General features: G+C 53.8%; 1 protein-coding gene across 3 annotated transcripts; it reads left to right on the top strand.

Moving 5' to 3' along the window:
* Positions 1-588: 588 nt before the first annotated feature.
* On the top strand, positions 589-17,478 carry KLHL26 (kelch like family member 26). Of its 3 annotated transcripts, none has more exons than XM_041710964.2 (3): positions 591-850; positions 11,936-12,118; positions 14,685-17,478. In XM_041710964.2, exons 1-3 carry the CDS (start codon positions 804-806, stop codon positions 16,264-16,266), a joined length of 1,812 nt encoding a protein of 603 aa, XP_041566898.2. In that variant the 5' UTR covers positions 591-803; the 3' UTR covers positions 16,267-17,478. The 3 variants fall into 3 exon arrangements, with proteins under 3 accessions (XP_041566899.2, XP_041566898.2, XP_030113007.4); XM_030257147.4 differs by lacking the exon at positions 591-850 and adding an exon at positions 9,076-11,820; XM_041710965.2 differs by lacking the exon at positions 11,936-12,118 and having other exon boundaries at positions 589-850.
* The last annotated feature ends 4,548 nt before the right edge of the window (positions 17,479-22,026 follow it).

Below are 22,026 nucleotides of genomic sequence, written 5' to 3'. Positions count from 1 at the left end.
AGGCAGTGGCAGAGCCTCAAAGTCCTCAGTCTGAGGGGTGACAGAGTCATGGTCCCCACAGTCTGGGGGTGACAGAGTCATGGTCCCCGCAGTCTGGGGGGTGACAGACCCCCCCCCCATCCCTCGGCCATGGGGAGGTGACAGCCCCAGGTGCCCCAGCCCTGTGGGGAGGTGACACCCCCTAACCCCCCATCCCTGTGGGAAGGTGACAGCTCCCAGTCCTGTGGGGTGTGACAGCCCCCGGTCCCCTAACCCTGTGGGGAGGCGACACCTCATAACCCCCTAACCCCCCATCCCTGTGGGGAGGTGACACCCCCTAGCCCCCCATCCCTGTGGGGAGGTGACAGCGCCCGGTGCCCCAGCCGTGTGGGGAGGTCACAGCCCCCGGTCCCCCAGCCCTGTGGGAAGGTGACACCCCCTAACCCCTCAGCCCTGTGGGGAGGTCACAGGCCCTGGTCCCCCATCCCTGTGGGAAGGTGATACCCCCAATCCCCCAGCCCTGTGGGGAGGTGACACCCCCTAACCCCCCAGCCGTGTGGGGAGGTCACAGCCCCCGGTGCCCCAGCCGTGTGGGAAGGTGACACCCCCAATCCCGCAGCCCCGGTGAGAGCAGCCAGCCCCGGTCCGGCGGAGCGGAGCCTGCCCGGTCCCGCGGGGCGGTGACAGGCGGCGGCGGCGGGGCGGCGCCAGGCCCGGCGGGCGCGGAGCGGAGCCCGGGGCTGCCGGTGCCCGCCGCCCGCGGCTGCTGCGCCTCCACCGCGGCGGCCCCGCCGCCTCTCCCGCGGCTGCGGCGGCGCCGGGCGATGGCGGAGTCCGGCGGGGCCGAGTTCGGCGCGGAGCGGCCGAGCAGGTGAGCGGGGCCGGCGCGGCCTAGGCCGGCAGCGGGGCCGGGCCCATCGCGCCTTCCCCGGGCCCGGGTCACCGAGCGCCGGCCCGGCCGCGACCGGAGCCGCTGCCCGGGGGCGCTGCCGGGCGGCAGCACGGCCCGGTGCCCGGGGCTCGGTGTCCGGTGCCCGGGGCTCCGTGCTCGGTGCTCGGTGCTCCGTGCTCGGTGCTCGGTGCTCGGTGCACGGTACCCGGTGTTCAGTGCTCGGTGCACGGTACCCGGTGCCCGCCCGGTGCCCGGTGCTCGGTGCTTGGTAGCTTGTGCTCGGTGCTCGGTGCCCGGTGTTCAGTGCACGGTACCCGGTGTTCAGTGCTCGGTGCTTGGTAGCCTGTGCTCAGTCTTCGGTACCCGGTGCTCCATGCCCGGTGCTCGGTACCCGGTGCTCCATGCCCGGTGCTCGGTGCCCGGTGCTCAGTGCCCGGTGCCCGGTGCTCGGTGCTCGGTGCCCGGTGTCCTCGGGGCCAGGGATCTTCCTGAGCGGGGCCCGCGGGAAGGGAACGATCCTGATGAGCTGCAATGCTGTTGCTCGTGGGGTGTGTGAGGTTTGGGGGAGGCTCTGAAGCGGAAAATCGTGTGAATCCCATAATGGATCCTACAGTGAATCCTATAATGGATCCTACAGTGAATCCTATAATGAATCCTCCAGTGAATCCTATAATGAATCCACCCAGTGAATCCTACAGTGAATCCACTCAGTGAATCCCCCCCAGTCAGTCCCAGCCTGGCTCAGCTCTCTGGAGCCACCAGCTCTGCGGCTTTGTAGAGGCACCAGGTGTAGCAGTTCTAGAGACACCCAAATTTTGGTGGTTCAGGCCCATTCTGCTGCCCCCCATCCCCACTGCTGTGGCTGCAGACTCCCAGTCCCCGATTTTGGGGGGTCACTCGGGCTTTGAAGGCAGCACAGGGCGGGTGGTACCTGCCTAGGGTGATGTGGTATCTTTTGGGGTGATGTACCTGTTGGGGTGATGTACCTGTTGGGGTTATGTGGTGCCTGTTTTGGTATGTGGTACCTCTTGGGGTTATGTGGTTCCTGTCAGGGTGTGTGGTACCTGTTTGGGTGTGTGGTACCTGTTTGGGTGTGTGGTTTCTGTCAGGGTGTTTGGTGCCTGTCAGGGTGTGTGGTACCTGTTTGGGTGTGTGGTACCTGTCAGGGTGTGTGGTTCCTGTCAGGGTTATGTGGTACCTGTCAGGTGATGCTCTGGGTGTTGCAGATGGTACCACCTGCTCATGGAGGAGTTTCTGTTCCCAGGGTTTCCCTGTCCTGCCATCCCGGGTGGGGGATAGGAGCTGTGAGTCTCTCTCGGGAGTTGTGTCTGTCTCGGGGATGTTTCCTGGTGCTGTCTGGCTGTCCCTTGGCTTCAAAGCATCGTTCATCCTCAACTTCGCTCAGTGCTGCCTCCTGAAACAACCACCCATGTGTGCCAGCCGTGGAGGGGACGCTCTCCCAGGCATTATTCAGTCTGGAGAAGCCTCTCTGAATCCTCACCATAGATATATTCTATTTTTTCCCCCTAATAACCATCTGTGCTCTGTGAAGCTCCATGCTGTGTCACCTGCAGCATCTCATCTTATCCCTCTGCGCCTCCTTCTCCTTTCTCAGACAGGAGTTCCAGCACTTCTCACTCCAGGTGTTGGTAGCACTTCTCCCCTGGCACTTGGGAGTTCCCTGGGTGTGCAGCAGTGAGAAATGGAAGTAATTTGTTTCAGGGCTGTGATAAATCACCCAGGCTGGAGCTGCAGCAGTTTTATTCCCCCGAGCTGCAGCTCCGTCATGTTCCCTATCGCTGAGTGTTTATTTTCTTTGTTAATTTTAAAGCAAAGCCCGTTCAAGTTTGGATCCTGCTTCTCGTTGCAGTTTAAAGGGTTTTTTTACTTGTTTGAAGGTGGATTTATTGGGCAATAGGAGGAGAAACCTGATGGAGGACTTTGGATGTGCTGTGGAGCGTGAGGAGGATTCCAAGGGCATTCCCTGTCGGCAGCGACTCCTTGTTAGGTGCTTCCACTTGTGACTTTTTTGCACTTCTTCTTTGCTCTCTGAGGCAGGAGGACAGAGGCTCGGGGCTGTTTCACACATGCCATTTGGATGGTGCACTGCAGCTCCAGCACCACGGGCAGAATTTCCATCTTTGGAATTGCTACCGCTGGCCCGGGAGCTGCGTGGCTGCCCCGGAGCAGGAAAATTCACTTCAATTCCCTTCTCTGCTGGGATCCTGCTCTTTCATTCAACACACAACGGGCTGTGCAAGACCACGGGGACAAAAGGACACGCTGATGGCACGAGATAAAGCCACTCCTGGGCATAGAAAAGCAAATGGCCCCAATCTTATGTTTTGAAATAAACTTGGGGTTTGGGGTTTGCTTTTTTTCCTTCCTCTTTTCCTCCTTGGGTAGAATTTCATGACTTACAAATGGGTTTCATATTTTATTCCCAGCCCTCTTTATCACATAGAGGGAGAGTTTCAGGCTGCAGAATTCACTCTGCAGCACGGGGGATGTGCTTTGGGATCAAAGAGGGGAGGGAATGTGGAACACTTTGGGACCCTCAGCAGGAGAAGCTTCTGTGTTTCAGCCATCATTGCTGCAGCGTTGGTGAGGTGGGGTCAAAAAAAAAAAGCTAAGCAGGGTCACAAAAAGTAAAGCAGGGTCACAAAAATGTGGGAAAAATATCATCCCAATCTGGGAAGAACATCGTCTCTCCATGCTGGAGAGAATGTCCCTTTGCAGGCCTTTCCATGGGAATTAATTGAGGTGTCCAGACAAGCTGCTGAGGAATTAATTGGGAATAATCCCTTGAAGGATGCCCTGGAGTGTTTGCTGTGAAAACCAGGATGAACAGGCAAGGTCTTGTCACAAATGTCTGGGTTTCCATCAAGGGAGTGCTGACCTGAGCTTCCCAAACTTTATTCCTTCTGAGAAAGTGGTGGGAAGGAGAGAAATGTCCAGGGGGATGGAGTAAATCACAAACTGGGGAAGATAAGGGCTGTGAGCCTGCCTTGCTTTGGTGTTCCTGTCATCTCCTACAGCCTCACCCTTCAATCAGGCTTGGTATTTTTTCCCTTTTGGAGCTGAAGTGGAGTTTTTGTGGGGTTTCTATGATCTATCCTCTGCCACATGGCAAGTTTCAGACAGATTTAGTTGTTAGATCTGGTAGACGTGGTGTAAATGTTTATGCTCGAACTGAATCACTGTAAAAATAACTGCTGCCTGCTCTTGCAGTGTTGGGAGAGTCCTGAGCTGGGGGTTTTATTTAGACCAAAAGTAAACTTGGGGGATGCTCTACGGGTTCCTGTCCTTCCTCTGAGTGTTGTGTGGCTTTGTAAGGAGGAGCCTTGCCCAGCAGGACGTGGCTCAAGTGTCTCTCCCACTTTCTCATTTATTAAGAAATGCTATTTAGCTGCACAGAAATTTGGGATCTTTAAGAAAAGCTGTTCTGGTGGCCTTGGGTGGCTCTGTTCAGGGCAGGGTGGCACAAAGCCTGTGCAAGACAGAGCTGCCCACGGAGCTGGGAGAGAAAGCAATGTTGTGATGGGGACAAACCTGAGTGCAGAGGGTTCAGGTGAGGAGAGGAGTGAGCTGCAAGCAGATTTGGGATGGAATTTGATGCTGAGTGCTGGAAAACACAATTCCTTCACTTCCACAGAGGGAATGGGACGTTTGCTGCTGCTCTCTGCTGTTCCATCGCTTGGTGCTGGTTTTGCCTGAGCTCCCTGGCTGCTGCCAGGCTCTGCCCTGGAGGGTGGAGGTGCAGGGAGGGGAGAGGAGCGCCTGCTCTGCACGTACCTGCTGCTGCTGTTCCATTGCCACACTGCCCAGGCTGTGCAATCCTGCTGCACAAACAGCCTGGCACAGCGCTGCTCTGGAAAAGCTGGAAGTTTTCCTGACTTCTCCCCAGGTGTGAGTGGGCTGGTGGGTGGCACAGCGTGGGGAGTGATTTCCTGGCAGTGGGGACCCTGCCGGAGCTGCTGGCAGAGCTGGCACGGGCTGTCCCCACGGGGAAGGTGACCCAGAGGTGGCTGACCTGTGCAGAGCCCGGGCAGGTCCTGGCAGGTTTCTGGATGGACATCACGCCACGGATCAGCTCTGCTCGGCTCCCAGAGCGGCTGGAGCGGGCTCAGGGAGGGAAGGCAGTGTCCAGCAGTGCCCGTGTGTGGCCCAGGTGACACTTTTTGGGTGGCCTTGGTGGCTCTGCTGTGCTTCCCGACACCACTAGGTGCCTCCCGGCCTTTGCACAGCTGGGAGAGGCTCGCTGCTCCCCCGGGCTGTTCATCAGCAGGGCACAGCTCAGGATTTCGGGTTATTTTGGACGTGGCACCGCTGTAGTTTTGCAGGGTTTGACCCTAAGCTGGGGAAATGTGCAGTGTTTTAGGCAGGGGGCATTGAGTGTGTAAGGAGGCTGAGCTGGGGGTGTACATGGATTTTATGGGATGTAAACTCCACGCTCCGAGGGTCCCTGTGTGCCTGGCTCTGTCACTGCTGTCACACTGCCTGTGCTCCGAGTGATTTTTGTGTTTGCTCTGTTTGTTCCTGGCTCAGAGGGATTAGGTTTGGGGCTGACAAAAATTAATCATCATCGAGTTTCTGGGGTGGGGGAGCATCTGCCTGTTTCCAGTTGTTGTGGCAAGAGCAGGTCGAGGTGGTGACAGGGCGGGGATGGTGGTGATGAGTGTCACCTCTCCAGCTGTCACCCCTCTGCTGGGACCAGCTTTGGGCAGGACTGAGGAAAAGACCAGTACAGGACAAAACCCTCTGTGGTAGCTTTAAATGTGAAAAAAGAGAAACGGCAAATCCTCGTCATTAATCTCACTGTAACATTTTTGCCCCTCCAAGCCCTGGTGTCCAAACCTGGACTCATGGAGCTCTCACCTGAGAGTCCACTGGTCCTTCTGGCTGCTGAAAACCAGCACCAAACTGCTTTTCCCACTGCACCAGCACAAAGATGCCTCTGGCTCTGTGACAGAAACATTTAAAATATCTGATTCTGGGGTTTTTTTGTTGCTGTTTTTCTTCCCCCCCCCCAATTTCTCCTGGGTACACCATGTCCTGCCCAGAGCCTCACGTTGGAACCCCAGGCGGTGGCAGAGTTGAACGTGTTCACATCTTTCACCCTCCACCTTTTTGCTGCTCTGTTTTACCAGGCCAGCCAGCTTTTTGACAGCCATCCACAGTTTTATTAGTGCAGAAACCAAAATCCCACCTCTTTTGGCTTGCAAACAACCTCCTGATTGATGCCTGGGAGCAGAATAAATTCGTGTGTGTCTGCTGGGCCCTGAGCGAGCCCGGCTCAGAAGAAAAGAAAAACAGAGATTTTGGAAATGTCTGAGACTTCTAAGGACATAAAAAATAATATTTAACGAATAAATAAATTGAAAAGCTTCTTGCTGCTTTACCTTTGGGCTCCAGGGCGTCCTTGGTTCCAGCCTGGGGGAAATGGGATGCAGATAAGGAAATCAGGAGATCAGCAGGGCCTGGGGCGGAAAGCACTGGAAAATGAACCAGGTGCCTCCTGGCTTCTGTAAAATCCAGCTTTAATTGCTGTTTTCACAAAGTTGCAGGGATGAATCAGGCCTGGGTTGGCCGGCAGTGGTCAGTGTGGGAGCACAGCAGTGCCCAGTCCCATGCCAGTGCTGACCAGTCCAGCTGCTGGAAGAGGGACCAGCCTTTGGGGCCCTGAAACAGAACAAAAAAAAGCTTTGTTTGCTGGGCTTTGTCCTTTTTCTTTCTTAAATCGTGAATGTTTCTTTGCTCTCCCTTTGCCAAACAATAAATTCCCTTAAATTTTGAGGCTGGAGACTTTTCAAACTTTCCTGTTGCACTTGAGGCGTTTTCCAGAGGTCCATTATTTTCACACAAAGTATCACTCCTCCTGAAACTCTTCCCATTTGTAATCTCTTTATTTGAGCCCTGCAAATTGCCAGTCACTTTTAAAGAGTGATATTGGTATCAGGCTCTCTCCTTTTATATATTGCTTTGATGAAAGAGATGGTGTCAGGAGTGGAAAATGAGTGGAGGCAGAGGAGCGAAATGGGAGAAATTAAGGGAAGGAGTTGGAAAAGGGAGCAAAGAAATTGATTTAATGCTTTTTTTTTGCACCCATATAATTCTTGAGGATGATTATGTTTCGCTGGAAAACATCCCCTTCATTCAGAGTGTTAATATTTAATTAGTTGCTGATCATTAAGTGCTTATTGTGGCTTTCTGATTTGGCCAGGAAACGCCATAAATGCTGCTGGGAACAGAAGTAGGTTAACAGGGCAGGTATTTTTGTGCCTCTGTGCCTCTTCTTCCTTGCCCCCAAACTTCCAAGGAAACTCCTTGCTGTGTCTTCTTAGAGAGATGCAAAGGCCACGGGAACGTCATCCCAAAATCCCAAATGAGAGTCTGGGAAGCAGCAAATCCTCAGTGAAGGGCTCAGCCTTTCTGCCCTAACGTAGCATTTGTGAGTGTGAAGTGCTGAAAACTCATTTTCATCGTTTGGGCATGTGATATAAAGCCTCAGGATCTGAAATATTACAGTCACCATGGTTACCAGTGACTTATCTGAGGGAGTTTGACTTTTGTTTTGATTTTAAGTGTCTTAATTGTAGTTTAAAAATCAGAATCTAAATGTGTTTTTTTTACTTAGGCATGAAACTAAAGGCATTAAATGATTTGCATTATTAAAATATCTATAATGCTGCCTGTCAAAGGTTCCTAAAGAAGGTCCTTAATATTCATACCTTATGTTCTAAATAAAGTTACTCTCCAGCTTTATGGGAGTTCTGCTTCTCTCACCACAAAAAATCCCTTGCAGGTGCCTCGCTGGCTATTTTGCAATCCCAGCCCTTTTTGTTTAGCCTTGGAAAAGCTGTGCCACTCCATACCTGGTGCTTTTCCACACATTCTGCTGCTTTTCCTCCTTCCCCTGCTGTCCCCCCGCCGTTCCCTGCGGGGTCCCACCTCTGGAGCTGGCGTTTATAGGAGAGTTTGGCTGTTGGAAGTTTGCCCTGCTCAGGAATCCTGCCAAACCCCCTCGAGTTTCTCCTGGATGAAAAATTACCCAGCACCACCTGCCCAAAAAGTGGGAAAATGTGGGGATGCTGAGCTGGGCTGGAGAGCACCGAGCTGCCCCTCCTTCCATGTTGTAAAAGAAGAGGAGGAACACGACAGGCAGCGGCACAGCCAAAGATTTTTCTCCCTTAATTCAATCACTAAAATGTTACAATCTGTCCTGCTCTAATTCTCTCCACTTGTACTTGTGCAGTGGTTGCAAACATGCTGAAATATGAACTCATGCTTGGTAAGCCTTTAATTCCAGCTTTGATGTTTTTAATCATCAGTACAGATTTGGTAAAAATGATTCATTAGCTCGAAACGCATCTTGGATTCCACGTGACGCCGTGGGGAACGGAGGAGGCAGCTCCAGGGGCCGCTTGTTCTTGGGATGTTCTTTGTGCCTGAGCTGAGTCTTGAAGTGTGGCCCTCGACATCTCAGCTTCAGAGGCCTCTGGGGTGTCCAGGTGTCCTTCTGCATCTGGTTTTGGTCAAAACCCGAGCGTTCCTCGCTGGGAAACGTGTGAGCAGAGCCGAGCTCGGTGAGCGCGGGCGAGGGCTCCTCTCTGGGTGCAGCAGCAGGAGGATTTCTGGCCCTGTTTGCCTGCCCTGCCTGGAACCACTCCCTTAACCCTCTCTGGGACACCTCCTCGCCCTCCCCGAGCCCCGGGGTTCAGCTCGGGGCCGGTTCCCCACGCCGAGCTCTGTCCCGCGGTGACCGCAGAGGATTGGAAGCAATCTGGCTTCAGGGCAGCGGCTGGAGACAAATCCTCAATCCCATTACTTGTTCCCTGGCTGGAACTGGGCTGTCGGGGATGTCAGCAGAGCCTCTGGGGCTGCTGCCCAAAAGGCATCGCCCTCCTGGCGTGGCTGTGGGATTCCAGCTGCCCCCGCCGTGCGTGCCACGGACATAAGGATCCCTTTCAGGGCTGTTTCCGTGTGGAAAGTGGGAATGCTGCTCCTGCAGAGCCGCCCTGGTGCCAGCACAGCCACGCCAGAGGCCCTGCTGCTGGGCAGGCTGGTGGCATCGCGCCGTGGGACGATGCTGTGGCTGTCCTTTTTGTGTCCTGCCCTTTGGAAATCCGGGTGCAGCCCCACGCCCGGCCCTGCTCCAAGCCCAGCTGCTGAGGGACTCTCTGACCACCCCGTGAAACTCCAAGATGAACATCCCCAGGAAAATTCCAGAAGCTCTCCAGCCCTGCCTCCCAAGGAAAGGGAAGGAGTGGAATAAACACTTTCTCCCTCTTCTGCTGAAAGGCTTTTATCTCCCGGGGCTGTTCTGAGCTGCGAGGAGGAGACAAAACTCTTCCCAAGTTTTGTCTTCCAGGCTGTTCCTGCTGTAACAAATTGTTAAGCAACAAGTACACGGCATTTGGAGATCTGGGATGAGATAGCGACAGCCTCACAAAGGCGCTCTCACATGTTCAAGGCTTCCTTTTGTGCTCCGGGGTTTTATATATTTATTTTTCACTCTCTAGCATCCAACTGCTGCTCTTCTTCCTTCATTCCCAGTGCTGGAGTGGGAGCCAAGGCCGTGGGTTCAGGCGTGCTCCCGTGTCCAGCCACGCCTGCTCTTATCACAAATCCCTTTTTTCTCCCCGCAGAGCAAACACTGCTTGGTGCTGTTCTCGCACCTCTCCTCCTCCCACTTTGTTTTCCATAAATCCCTTACTTGATTTCTCATGCTTTGTGTGGATTTTCTTTTCTTTCCAGCTTTTTTTTTTTTCTCCTTAAAATCCTTTTGGGTTTTTTTGCTGGACATTAGCAATGCTTTTATTTTGTTTTACTTTTATTTTTTTTTCCTCTTTCAGGGTATTGTGAAATCACTGGATCCTTTTATTCTATCCCTGTAAATAGACAAAGGAACCAGAACACGGAGTTTTTCCTGGAGTAGCTGTTCCATTACCTGTTGAAATTAACCCCACACCCAAACACCTTTATTCCACACAGATGGGCCAACCCGCCCCGAGCTAATCCTGTAAAAGTGAATTGAGGAAAAGGGAAAAAAAGGGAATATTTGTGCAGGTGTTGTTTGAACCTGTGCTACTTGTGGATCCAGGGACAGCATTCCCATGGGGATGAACCCGAGGCTGGGAAGAGGAATGTTTGAAATCAGTACCAAATAAAAACCACTGAGGAAAGTTCCCATGAGGAGGCTCCTGGAGGAGATCGAGAGTGATGAAGTCACAACAAACTCGGGAATCTGGGCTCCGCTGGATCTGTCCCTGTGGCTTTGACCTGTCCAGCCTGGAGCTGTGCTTTGCTGGGTGGCTGATGCTGTGTCCTGAGGGAGCATCACTTCGTCCTCCTTCCTCCCCCAGCAAATCCAAGTTCCAGAGAGGAGAGGGAAAGGGGTTTGACGTGCTGAGAATCCCTCCAATCTCTTCCCTCTTTTTCCTCAGGAAGAGCCAGAGTGGACGGACATTTCTTGGCTTGCAGAGTGTGGATAAAGGTCCTGTCAGCAGCTGCCTTTTTGCTAATCCTTTTTATTCCAGCGAGGAATACTCCACACTCTGCTCTGAGGCTCTTTAGAGTGCTTTGATTTTAAGGCGGGGATTTCACACCACCCTTCCCCAGCTGAGCACCACCAGCCATCCCTGCAGGAGCTCCCATGGATTTGGAGGCGCATTCCCAAGGCTGAGGAGCTTGCACCAGCCTGCCAAGGTTTGCTTTGTGCATCCCAGCGAGCTCCGGAGCCGCCCTCCGGTGCTCTGATGGACATCCCAGATTTCCCCTAGCTCCCTCTCCCTAAAGCTTGCAGGAAATTGCAACCCGATAGGAGCGAGCTCTGTCCCTTGTCCCTCATTGTTTGAGGATTGTTTACATCCCCTTTTTTTGTTATCCCATCTCCCTGACTCTTCCCTGACCTCGCCGGCTCGTTTGGTCCATTGTGTGTGGCTGTTGTTGTTCCAGGGAGTTCTTAGGGAGGAGGGTTGGAGCAAACCCTGGGATTACTCAACCCAGCCTACTCCTTTTTGGCTCCCTTGCTTTATTCCACCTAAATAATAATAATAATAGTGATAATTCCCTCTAAGTGCAGTCCTAAACGCACTCTCCCACTGTGGATTTGGGAGCAGTTCACGCACCTTCCCGGACTCGGGATAATCTCCTCGGGACTTTTTTGAGGTCACGTTTCCATAAGATTCCTCAAAAAGGCAGACACCAAGCAGCAGGATGCTCCTGGAAACATCAGCCCCATCCAGAATATTGATCCCTGCCTTTTCTCCGCGGGAGCACACAGGATCTCGATCCCGAAAAAATCGGTCAGAGCTGGATTAAATTTGCAGATGAATTTGGGATTTCCCACGAGCGGGCTCAGGGAGTTTTGCAGTCGGTTCTGGAGTTCTGTGCAGAGCATCCCACAGCCTCGGTGCTCCCCTGGGGCAGGGCTCCTGCTGCTCCCACTGACAAGTGCATCTGAGGGCAGGCGGATCCCGGGATGCTGCTGGGGAACACGTGTGAGAGGCACTGGGAAAAGCGAGGAGATGTTTACGCTGGGAGGGGATGTTGACAGTGCAGCTCAAAAGCTGACGTTATTCAGGGCAGCCAGTGCCGTGCAATATTTTGCTTTTTGCTGCTCTCCTGGGGGTCAGGCAGGAGGGAAGGATCAAATGGGGCTGGCAGGGCTGTCCTGGGCCGGAGCAGGGAGTGCAGCAGCTCAGGCAGGAAGGGGGTGAGGAGAAGCAGCGACTGTGACTTGGTGTTGTGGCTGAAGTCGAGGTCAGGGTGGACTCTGGGGCAGCTCGGCGTGGGGACACCAACATTCCTTGGAGGCTGTGACCCCAGGAGATGTCACCAGTCTGGAACCCCATGTGTCACCGATGCCAGAGGATATCTGGACAGCATGGAAGTGTTTTGTGGAGAAGGCAGCTGGAGGTGCTGATGTTCTCTGGGTGGCTGCTGAGGTGGGAATTTGCCTTCCAACTGCTGCCAGTTCCCGTGTGTCCCCATCTCGCTGGGTGGGTATCTGACATTCTGTGTTCGTTTCAAACCAGCCTGTCTCTCTTGTTCTGTTTTTAGCATGGCTGACAAGAACAGCACCCTGAAATGCACGTTCTCTGCTCCTGGCCACAGCACCACGCTGCTGCAGGGACTGGCCTCGCTCCGAGCCCAGGCTCAGCTGCTTGATGTCATCCTCACTATAAATAATGAAGTGTTTCAGGTTCATAAAGTTGTCTTGGCTGCCTGCAGTGACTATTTCAGGTGAGAATCCCATAGGGAAGCAGGCACTTTCACCTTTCCCGTGGGTTTGCTGTCTCCCCATCCTCCCCCACCCCAACCTCCCCACCACACCCCAAAAGTCCACCCCACAGAAGCCTTTGGAGGTTTGGTTTGCTCCACAGACGTCCTGCAGGCAGGTAGAGTTCAGGATCAGTCCCTCTGCACTCAGGTTTGTTCAGCTACAGCTGCTGGGCCAAGGCAGGAGCCCAAGCTCAGGTTTTGACCCCACCTGGGCAGGTGTTGGTGCTGCTTTTGCTGTTGGAGCCACTTGAGCTGATTTGGAAGTGGCAGTGAGGGCTCCAACATGAGGCATTCCATCCTGCTGTTCCCTTTAACCACCACTGCTCCGTCTGTGGGGCTCCCTGCCCCTGGGCTGAGAGCAGCAAGGTCCCAGCAGGCCTGGGAGAGTTGTCCCAGCTGGTGTGGGCTGAAAACCAAAGCACTGCGAGGAGTTCCTGCAGCCAAATTCATGCAAAGGGAGACAACTGCAGGGCAGGGAATTCAGTCCTGAGTGAAAGTAGGTGTTTTCATCTATCACAGAATTGTGGTTCAGGTTGGAAAAGATCTCCACCGTCATCAAGTTCAACCTCATCACCAGCCCAGGGCACTGAGTGCCATGTCCAGGAATTCCTTGGCCACCTCCAGGGCTGGGGACTCCAAACGGAGCAGGCACACAATTAATCCTGGAGCTGCTGTCCCCCAGATGCTGATGGCACTGTTTTATTCCTCCCTGCTGGGTGCAGGGCCACTGCCAGGGTGGTTTTACCTCTCTGAGAAGGTTCCTCCTTAGAACTTTGCTTGAGAAGGTTGTCCTGCTGAACAATGGCAGAATAATCCAGTTTTTGAAAACTCTCTGTGGTTTTTTTTTCCTGTGGGAAGGGGGAGGGAAGAGAGTGAAATTGAGGCATTTATATAATCAGCATTTTAGAACCATAACACTTTTGAAGGGGATTGCATTCTAGTTGATGATTTGTCCTCAGCATGGCAACAATAAAGGCTTTCCTCTGCCTGCTCAGTGGTGCAGGAGCACACACGTGGCTGGGTGTCCTCTGGGGCGAGGGAGCAGGGCTGGGACGTGGGATGTGCTGGGATTTCTGCAGGATGCTCTCAGCTGCTGCACGGACAGATAACTGGGAGCAGCGTTCCTGGTCACTGGGTTACAGCAGGCTGAGCTCACGTGCAGATATTTCCTTATTTAGGTCATGTAGGATTTCTTGGGTTTGTGCTGGACGGCAGCAGGTTTTCTAGCCTGGTTTGGACAGGAAACTTGGAACTCCTGTCTTTTGACAGTGTTCCCAAGATATTCCTTTATTCCTGTGTGGATGCAGGGTCTGGTCAGCATTTTTTGGGGCTGACTCACGCCTTGGAGCCGGCGCAGGCAGCTCTGGTGACACCACGGATTTACCTTTCCCATGGAAAAGAGCAGGTGAAAAAAACAGCCCAAAAAGTGCAGTTTTAAGACCTTTTGTGTGACATTTCATGGGTTGCTGGGACGGGACGTGTGTGCGGTGGCAGGGAGTGGTGACACTCCACGTCGCCCATGTCACTCCCCGTCACCTGCTCTGACTTTGCCTGACCCACAACTGCTCTGCCACTGCTCCTTGAGCACTACGGGGTGCAAACCTCCACCCCCAGGGCAACAAAACCCTCTGGAAAGGGCTGTAAATGGCCCAAAGGGCCCCAAAGGGCCCAAACCCCACAAGTGCAGCCCCGTCCCCATCCCGCCCCCGGCGCTGGGAGCTGCGGCCTCCCAACCCTCGGCGTGGAATGTGCTTCCTGTGGAATTTAGGAACCTCCCAAGGAGGTGATCCAGGGCCTAAGCTCTGCGTGGCCTGGGCGAGTGATGTGCTCGCAGCTGTGCTGTAACTGAGCCTTTTCCCCCCATTTTTGTTTAATTGCCTGTCAGCCCCCTGCTGCAGGGGCTGCGGCTCCCATTTTTCCAGGCCTTGGGAAGGAGCCGTGGAGGGGAGGTTCTGCTGGAAGACCAAAGCTGTTCATGAGATGTGTTGCACCTGCAATTTTTGAGCCATTTCGCAGTTCCCTGCGAGGTAACAGGATAACAGGGTCTAAGGGCCTCGCTGCCAGGAATCCCTGGCCTCCCACCACAGGTGTGTTCCCTCCTTGTGCTCCTAAATCCTAAACCTAAGCCTGAAACCCTTCAGGGTGCAGCTCCCAACCTCTGCTGGTGCAGATCCCCTGGGATCCTTTTTTGTTGGGTATCACGGGTCCATGGGTGTCCAGAATCGCTCGCTCTGGCAGCTCTGCCTCTTCCTGGAGCTTGCTCCTGTGGTCTGCTCTTACTCCTGCTGCCAGTGGGATTGAAAAACTTCTCCAGTTGCTGAATGTTCCTCCTCAGTACACTGTTTATGCAAGCCTTATGTAAGCCATTGCACACTCTCATTTCTCTCGGCTCGTAGAGATTTAGCCCTGATTTATTCCCCCCTTCCCCGCCCTAAGAGAATCAGAGTGTTAAATACAATCCAGTTCTGAGGTGCCGCATTTTTGCTTAACCGGGGGGGATTTTTTTGTTTGTGTTGCTGACCTGCAGGGCGATGTTCACGGGCGGGATGAGAGAAGCCAGCCAGGACGTGATCGAGCTCAAAGGCGTGTCTGCCAAGGGCCTGAAGCACATCATCGACTTCGCCTACAGCGCCGAGGTCACTCTGGACCTCGACTGCATCCAGGACGTGCTGGGAGCCGCCGTCTTCCTGCAGATGGTGCCGGTGGTGGAGCTGTGCGAGGAGTTCCTCAAGTCCGCCATGAGCGTGGAGACGTGCCTCAACATCGGCCAGATGGCCACCACCTTCAGCCTGGCCTCCCTCAAGGAATCCGTGGACGCCTTCACCTTCAGGCACTTCCTGCAGATCTCCGAGGAGGAGGATTTCCTGCACCTGCCCCTGGAGCGCCTGGTGTTCTTCCTGCAGAGCAACAAGCTCAAGAGCTGCAGCGAGATCGAGCTGTTCCGCGCCGCCGTGCGCTGGCTGCAGTTCGACCCCGCGCGCCGCGCCAGCGCCAGCCAGGTGCTCTGCCACATCCGCTTCCCGCTGATGAAGTCCTCGGAGCTGGTGGACAGCGTGCAGACCCTGGACATCATGGTGGAGGACGTGCTGTGCCGCCAGTACCTGCTGGAGGCCTTCAACTACCAGATCCTGCCCTTCCGGCAGCACGAGATGCAGTCCCCGCGCACGGCCATCCGCTCGGACGCGCTGTCCCTCGTCACCTTCGGCGGCACGCCCTACACCGACAACGACCGCACCGTCAGCCCCAAGGTCTTCTGCCTGCCCGACGCCGGCGGCCGCCAGTTCCGCGAGCTGACCGAGATGGAGGTGGGCAGCAGCCACTCCTGCGTGGCCGTGCTGGACAACTTCGTCTACCTGGTGGGAGGGCAGCAGCTGCAGTACCGCAGCGGGGAGGGCGCCGTGGACGTCTCCTACCGCTACGACCCCCACCTCAACCAGTGGCTGCGCATCCAGGCCATGCAGGAGAGCAGGATCCAGTTCCAGCTCAACGTCCTGCGCGGCATGGTTTACGCCACGGGCGGCCGCAACCGCTCGGGCAGCCTGGCCTCGGTGGAGAAGTACTGCCCCAAGGACAACGAGTGGACCTACGTGTGCTCCCTGAAGCGCAGGACGTGGGGCCACGCCGGGGCCACGGCGGGGGACAAGCTGTACATCTCGGGGGGCTACGGGATCTCCGTGGAGGACAAGAAGGCCCTGCACTGCTACGACCCCGCCGCCGACCAGTGGGAGTTCAAGACGCCCATGAACGAGCCCAGGGTGCTGCACGCCATGGTCAGCGCCAACGGCAGGATTTACGCCCTGGGAGGCCGCATGGACCACGTGGATCGCTGTTTCGACGTCCTGGCCGTGGAATATTACGTCCCCGAGACGGACCAGTGGACCACGGTGAGCCCGATGCGCGCGGGGCAGTCGGAGGCCGGCTGCTGCCTCCTGGAAAAAAAGATTTACATCGTGGGGGGCTACAACTGGCACCTGAACAACGTCACCAGCATCGTGCAGGTCTACAACACGGAGACGGACGAGTGGGAGAGGGACTTGCACTTCCCAGAGTCTTTTGCTGGCATCGCCTGTGCCCCCGTCATCCTCCCGCAGGTGACGAGCCAGAGGTGACTCTGGGGGGACAAAACAGCTCCAGAGCGTTCCTCCTCCTGCTGGGGAGCGCTGGCAAGCCAGGTCCAGCAGCAGCACTTGTCAGCCAGGCAGACTGAGCAGATGTTCCAGCTGGGAACAGCTTTTCTCTCCTCTCCGTCCCTCTCTTTTTTTGGTGGGGGGTGCATTTTGCCAACTTTCCGTGTTTTTAACGGCGCCGCGCACTGCAAACATTGGCAGCTCAGGAGTCACTCAGCACTGGGGTCTTGTTTCCAAGAGATCAGGTGAGGGTGTTTTTATCAATAGCTCCAAAAATAAAAATCATCCTGCGTCACTTTGTTGGTTTTTTAGCAAACAACAAACAAAAAAAAAAACCAAAAAAAACAAAACCTGTGTAACAGGCTGACCTCCAGAAGCAATAAAAGGACAGTGGGAGCTACAAGAGCTCAGGTGCTTGGATTGGGAAAGCAGATCCCTGTTTTTCAAAGGTGACATTTCCTTTTTTTTCCCTTCCTGAACAAGGGAATATTTATCCCTGCACACCTCTGGTCTTCACCGCTTGGATCACGCTGCAATTCCTCGCCCCCTCCAGCTCCCCTAGTGCAGAATTTCTCCCTTAATTGGGGCGTGCAGAGTTTGCAGCACTAAAGCCATGGTGAAAGCTTGATTATATATAAACAGGCATGATGATTTGGGTTTAGAAGTGCCAAAAATTTGTCTGCCCTGGCAATAAGAGCTCTGCAGTCGTCCATCAGCGAAGCCAAGAGCTCCTGCAGATTCTGGGTCAGGATTTTCACCTTTCCCAACACCTTCATCCCAACTCTTCCTCCAGTAAAGGAGGTGGGTGCTACTCCTTCAGCAGCTGGGAGGTTTTCTTCCCTGCCACGTGAAAGAGCTGCTTGGCATCCCAAAATGATGGGAGTCCCAGTGGAATGTGGTTTTGTTGTTGTGGTGGTATTTTAAATTAAGAGGCCGGTTTATGATGGCTCTGTCATTTTTGTAAAATCTTCGCTGCACAGAACACTTCCTGAACTTTCCTCTCCTCCAAGCCATTTTCCTTATTTAATTTGATGAATGAATTGCAAAAATCTCTGCTTCTATCAGGAATTCTGTTTCCAAGGGCTTTGTTTTGTATCTGTGTCAGCTTGATTTGGATGCCCACGGTCTCCTTTTGTAGAGAAGCTGTTGCATTCTGCTCTGAAATAAATCCTGGGCTGCGACCTTTAGTGACAACTCCTGGTGTCTGGTGTGCTGGTGAGTCCTTGAGAGGTCTGTGTGCAGCATGAGCTCCTCACCCCGGAGATTTCTCTGGAATCCATGGGATCAGAGCACCTCCGGGTGAGGATGCAGGGCGCTCGCATTCTGAATTTCAGATGAAAGCCATGCAGAATTTCCTCTGCTCCTCTCCTTTTGCTGCTTTGCCAAGAACAAATGGATGGAAAGGAGGTGTTGCTGTGTGGAATGCTGCACTTGGAGGCTCTCAGGCACTTCATTGACTCCTTTTCTCTGTTCCTCTGGCCTGGCCTGGCCGCCAGAAACGCCCGGGACGGGCTTGGCAGAGGCAGGAGATGCTGAGAGGATGAGCTGGAACTCAGTTCAAGCTCCACAGTTCCCAAAGAATGGATTTTCCTTGTTGAATGGTTCCACATGTGCATAAAAGTGGTATTTCTCAGGTTGGTAACAAACTGAGGTGTTCCTGCCTTTCCTGTGTGCGGGATTTGCTCAGTGCCCCTCCGAGGGACAGAGAGGGGCTTGGGGTGGGGTATTTGGGATAAACCCTTCCCTGGCAGGGTGGGCAGCCCTGGCACAGGTGCCCAGAGGATCCCTGGCAGTGCCCAAGGCCAGGCTGGAGCCACCTGGGACAGTGGGAGGTGTCCCCCTGGCAGGGCTGGCACTGGGTGGGGTTTAAGGTCCCTCCCAGCCCAAACCACTCTGGAATTCCATGATTTTACAGCACTTGAATATTCCTCCCTGGTTTATTTGCATTTTCCCCGATTCCTGGGGCAGCAGTGGATGGTTTGGCTGCTCTCATCCCTGAGTTTTTCTGGATGTGCAGCCGTGGTTCCCATCCCACACACGCCCCGAGAGCCACGTGGAGCCCATCCCTGGAATCTCTTCCTGAGGAAACCAAACTTTATTGTTTGTTTTTCCCTTCTGCCTTCTCAGGTAGGTGTGTGTGTGCATTGGGGGAAAGGGGAAAATCCTTGGAAAACATGGGAAAACCTGTTTGGTCTCACTTTTAAGGACAACCTTGCAAAAATAAATGTCATCCAGCGTTCACTCCTGTTGGAAGCGTCGTTTTGCAGACAGGAGGATGCACAAAGCCCTTCTGGAATTCTATTGATTAAACAATTGCCTGCCATGAAGCAAAGCTAACATTCCTATTCCCTGGCACTGAGGAGCAGGAGCTGGGAAAGGATCTGGAGGTCTCTGGATCAGAGCACCGCAGCTCTTTGTTGCTGGAATGTTCTTTTTATAGCAATGTAAATAATTATTTCTCATCAAAAGAGCTGGAAGTCTTCTGGCCGCTCTAAATTTAGCAGAGACTCAAATATTTGTGGACCATAAATATTTTGGATCATAAATTTTGCTTGACCCCTGTGCAGGGGATGGAGCTGTGGCTCTGGGCTGGGCACAACCTCTCTGATATTCTGACAATAAATGGGATTGGTGCTTTTGGTGCACTCAGTAATTGCTGGTTTCGGGAGGGTTTTCCCATCGATACAGATGGGATTGTGTGGAAACATTTCCCGGGATGCCCCACATGGAAAGGAGGTGGATTGGGCTCCTCTTTTCCTGAGGAATGAGCGAAGCCAGATAAATGTTTGATTGCCCTCAGAGTCCTTTATGGGTCTCGGAGCAGCCATAAAAACCCTGGGGGCGAATTGGGTAAATTTGGAAATGCCCCTGAGCAGATGGGGAGCGGGAGGAGCCGGAGCATCATTAGCACAGAGCCCGTGTGTCCCTCCAGAGGCTCCTGTCAGGCCTGGGATAATAATTCCTGTCTCCTCTGATGTTTTATGGGCCTGAAATTGTGCTTAAAACTATAAAGGCAGCCCTGGGAGTCTTGGCAGGGTGCAGAGCGGCGAGAGATGGGGAATGTCTGCATCCCATTAATGGTGTCACTGACCCTTTTCCAGAGGCTCTGCCTGCTCCCAATCCCACTGTCACTTCCCCCTAGCCCGGAGCCCGGATAATTCGCTCCGACGTGCCTGCAGCCCGGGAAGGTTTCTACAGCACTGGAAAAATGTCGGAATCTTTGATTCAGACAGAGCCAGGCGCTCCCAGCAGCTCCCAGTTAGCCTGGTGCTGCCTTGGAGTGCTGCTGTGGGATCCACATCAAACCCGGGCAGAAATTCCCACTTCCACGGCTGTGATAAGGGCTGGAGCTGCCGAAACTCCACAAACTTTCGGGACATTTATCACGGCAGGATTATTGGAGCCAGACTACTGTCAGGATAAATAAAACATGTTCCCCAGTGCAGCTCTAATTATGATTTTTAGCCAGTTGTGTAATGTGCAGAACTTTATTTACAATAAATCTTCCAGTTGCTCGCACAAATGAATGGGATTTCATCACTCGTGGCTGAAGGAGCAGGAAAAGTGGATGTGGCTGGAGAAATTCACGGTTTGGGGGTGTTGGCAGGTCGGGAGAGGGAGGGAGCAGAGCTCTGGCCTGCCAGGGAGGGCTCGGCTCTCCTGGGTTCCACCTGGTGTCAGAATCTGAGGTATTGATGATCCTGAGATTGTAAAAGTCTCTGTGTTTCAGCCCCACTGCCAAAGCAGAAGCCATAATTGGTCTGTGCTGTTTCAAGGTTGTTTATTCTGTTTATCTCTAACATGTTCTGCTGCCCTGCCGCAGCTCTGTCCTGCAGGGCAGCGTGTGGGGCTCTGCCCTCAGTGGGATGGTACAAACATTAAATACCACAAACTACCTGTGCTGGATTTACAATAACGTGCCAATATCTGTCACCTACGTTGGACAGTGTGTCCCCAGCCTGAACCAACAGAAAAATGCCAACATCACAGTGAAACATGGAGGGCATGAAGAAGGAGAAAAAGGACAAGGCACACCCAATTTCCTCCATCTTGTCCCCTTTGGACCCCTAATCTAGAATCCTAAAATTTTACTTTTGCACCCGTGCCACACTTAATTATTACTTATATCAAACACTCAGAGCTGGTAATTCATCCTGTAGGATTGAAAACTCTTTTCCATGGGCAGAGATCACAGCCAGTGTCTCTGGGGGCTCTGTCCAGGGGGGTTCCTGACCCCTGCCAGGGTCCCAGGGCAGCCAGAGGGAAGCTCTGCATTCCCACAGCCTGGGAGTGCAGAACTCTCCCCCAGCCACCCCCGAGGTGTTCTGTGCTCCTCAGCTCTGAGTGGGCACAGCAGCATCCCACGGATGCAGAACTTTTGTTTCTCCTTCCCAACTCCTCACTCAGCTCCAGCAGCAGCCACTTCTTTTTTTTTGGCACTCCTCTGTGTGATAACTCCGCTCCAGGGAGAAGTTCCAGCTTTTATTTGTGGGGCAGGTACGTTTCTGACTGCTCCAACCCCGAAGATTCCAGAAAACAAAGGCAAAATGGGCTTTTCTGCAGGGAAACAGCTGCTGGTCGAGCTGTGCCACCCGAAATCAGCCTCAGAGCTTCAGGAAAAGGGTGAGGAGGAAGAGGAGGGTGACGCTTCCCACCCCTGGAGTGTCCAAGGCCAGGTTGGAGGGGGTTTCAGCAACCTGGGGGAGTGGAAGGTGCCCCCCAAGATGATCTTTTCCCAACCCACACCGCTCTGGGATCCTCTGAAAGCAGAAAAGCTGCTGGGGCAAAAGTTTTCAGGAGGTTTTACAAGCTGGAGAGAGAAATCAAAAGCTTCTTGGCCGGGTCCCTGAGGCTTTGCAGTTGCTCTTTCACACCCGGGCCCCTGTAATTAGCACGAACTGGTTTATATGGCTTCTTAAGAAATGAAAATCTCTTTTTTTGGGGTTGTTTGTGCAGGCCACCAGCCCAGGCCTTTGAAGTCACCGGGCTCGCACCACACTGGGAGCACCTAAAGCAGAAAGGATCCTTTAATATAGTTCATCTTTTTTTTTGATCATCCGGGTCCCAGCGCTTTGCAAACTGCACTAAAAGTTATTTTCCATGTGGTTAAGTGATGTTTGTAACCAGGCTGCTAATCTGGGCCTGCCCACAGAGCTGCAATTATTGAGCTTGAAATGCAAAGTTCTTTTTCCCCCTCTGCTGTGGCCTGGGGTGGTGTTTGATCCTCCTGAGGATGCAGAGCAGGATCAATGCTGCCTCCAGGAGCTGCTCTCCAGCCGCATTTCCCAGGAATGTTTGAATTTGGCCCAGGTTTGCAGGGGAGAAGCTTGCCCCGGGGTGCAGGCAGCGTGCATCCCGGGAATGATCCCTGAAAACCTGGAATGATCCCTCCATGCTGGGAATGATCCCTGCAAACCTGGAATGATCCCTAGATCCCTGGAATTGATCCCTGCATCCCAGGAATGATCCCTGCATCCCAGGAATGATCCCTGCATCCTGGGAATGATCCCTGCATCCCAGGAATGATCCCTGCATCCCAGGAACGACCCCTGCATCCTGGGAATGATCCCTGCATCCAGGAATGATCCCTGCATCCCAGGAACGACCCCTGCATCCTGGGAATGATCCCTGCAAACCTGGAATGATCCCTAGATCCCTGGAATGATCCCTGCATCCCTGGAATGATCCCTGCATCCCTGGAATGATCCCTGCATCCCAGGAATGCCCCCTGCATTGCAGGAA

This window comes from Taeniopygia guttata, chromosome 28 (genome assembly GCF_048771995.1).
Source record: "Taeniopygia guttata chromosome 28, bTaeGut7.mat, whole genome shotgun sequence".
In the NCBI taxonomy this organism is placed as follows: Eukaryota; Metazoa; Chordata; class Aves; order Passeriformes; family Estrildidae; genus Taeniopygia; species Taeniopygia guttata.
This window is presented reverse-complemented; position numbering and strand designations above follow the sequence as displayed.

What these genes read in the sequence shown, in the direction of transcription:
- KLHL26 (XM_030257147.4), top strand. Translation starts at nt 11,705, where the DNA reads ATGTCACCAGTCTGGAACCCCATGTGTCACCGATGCCAGAGGATATCT. An exon ending in TTCTCTGGGTGGCTGCTGAG is followed by an intron (nt 11,821 to 11,935) that starts GTGGGAATTTGC and finishes TTCTGTTTTTAG; the next exon opens with CATGGCTGACAAGAACAGCA. An exon ending in GCCTGCAGTGACTATTTCAG is followed by an intron (nt 12,119 to 14,684) that starts GTGAGAATCCCA and finishes GCTGACCTGCAG; the next exon opens with GGCGATGTTCACGGGCGGGA.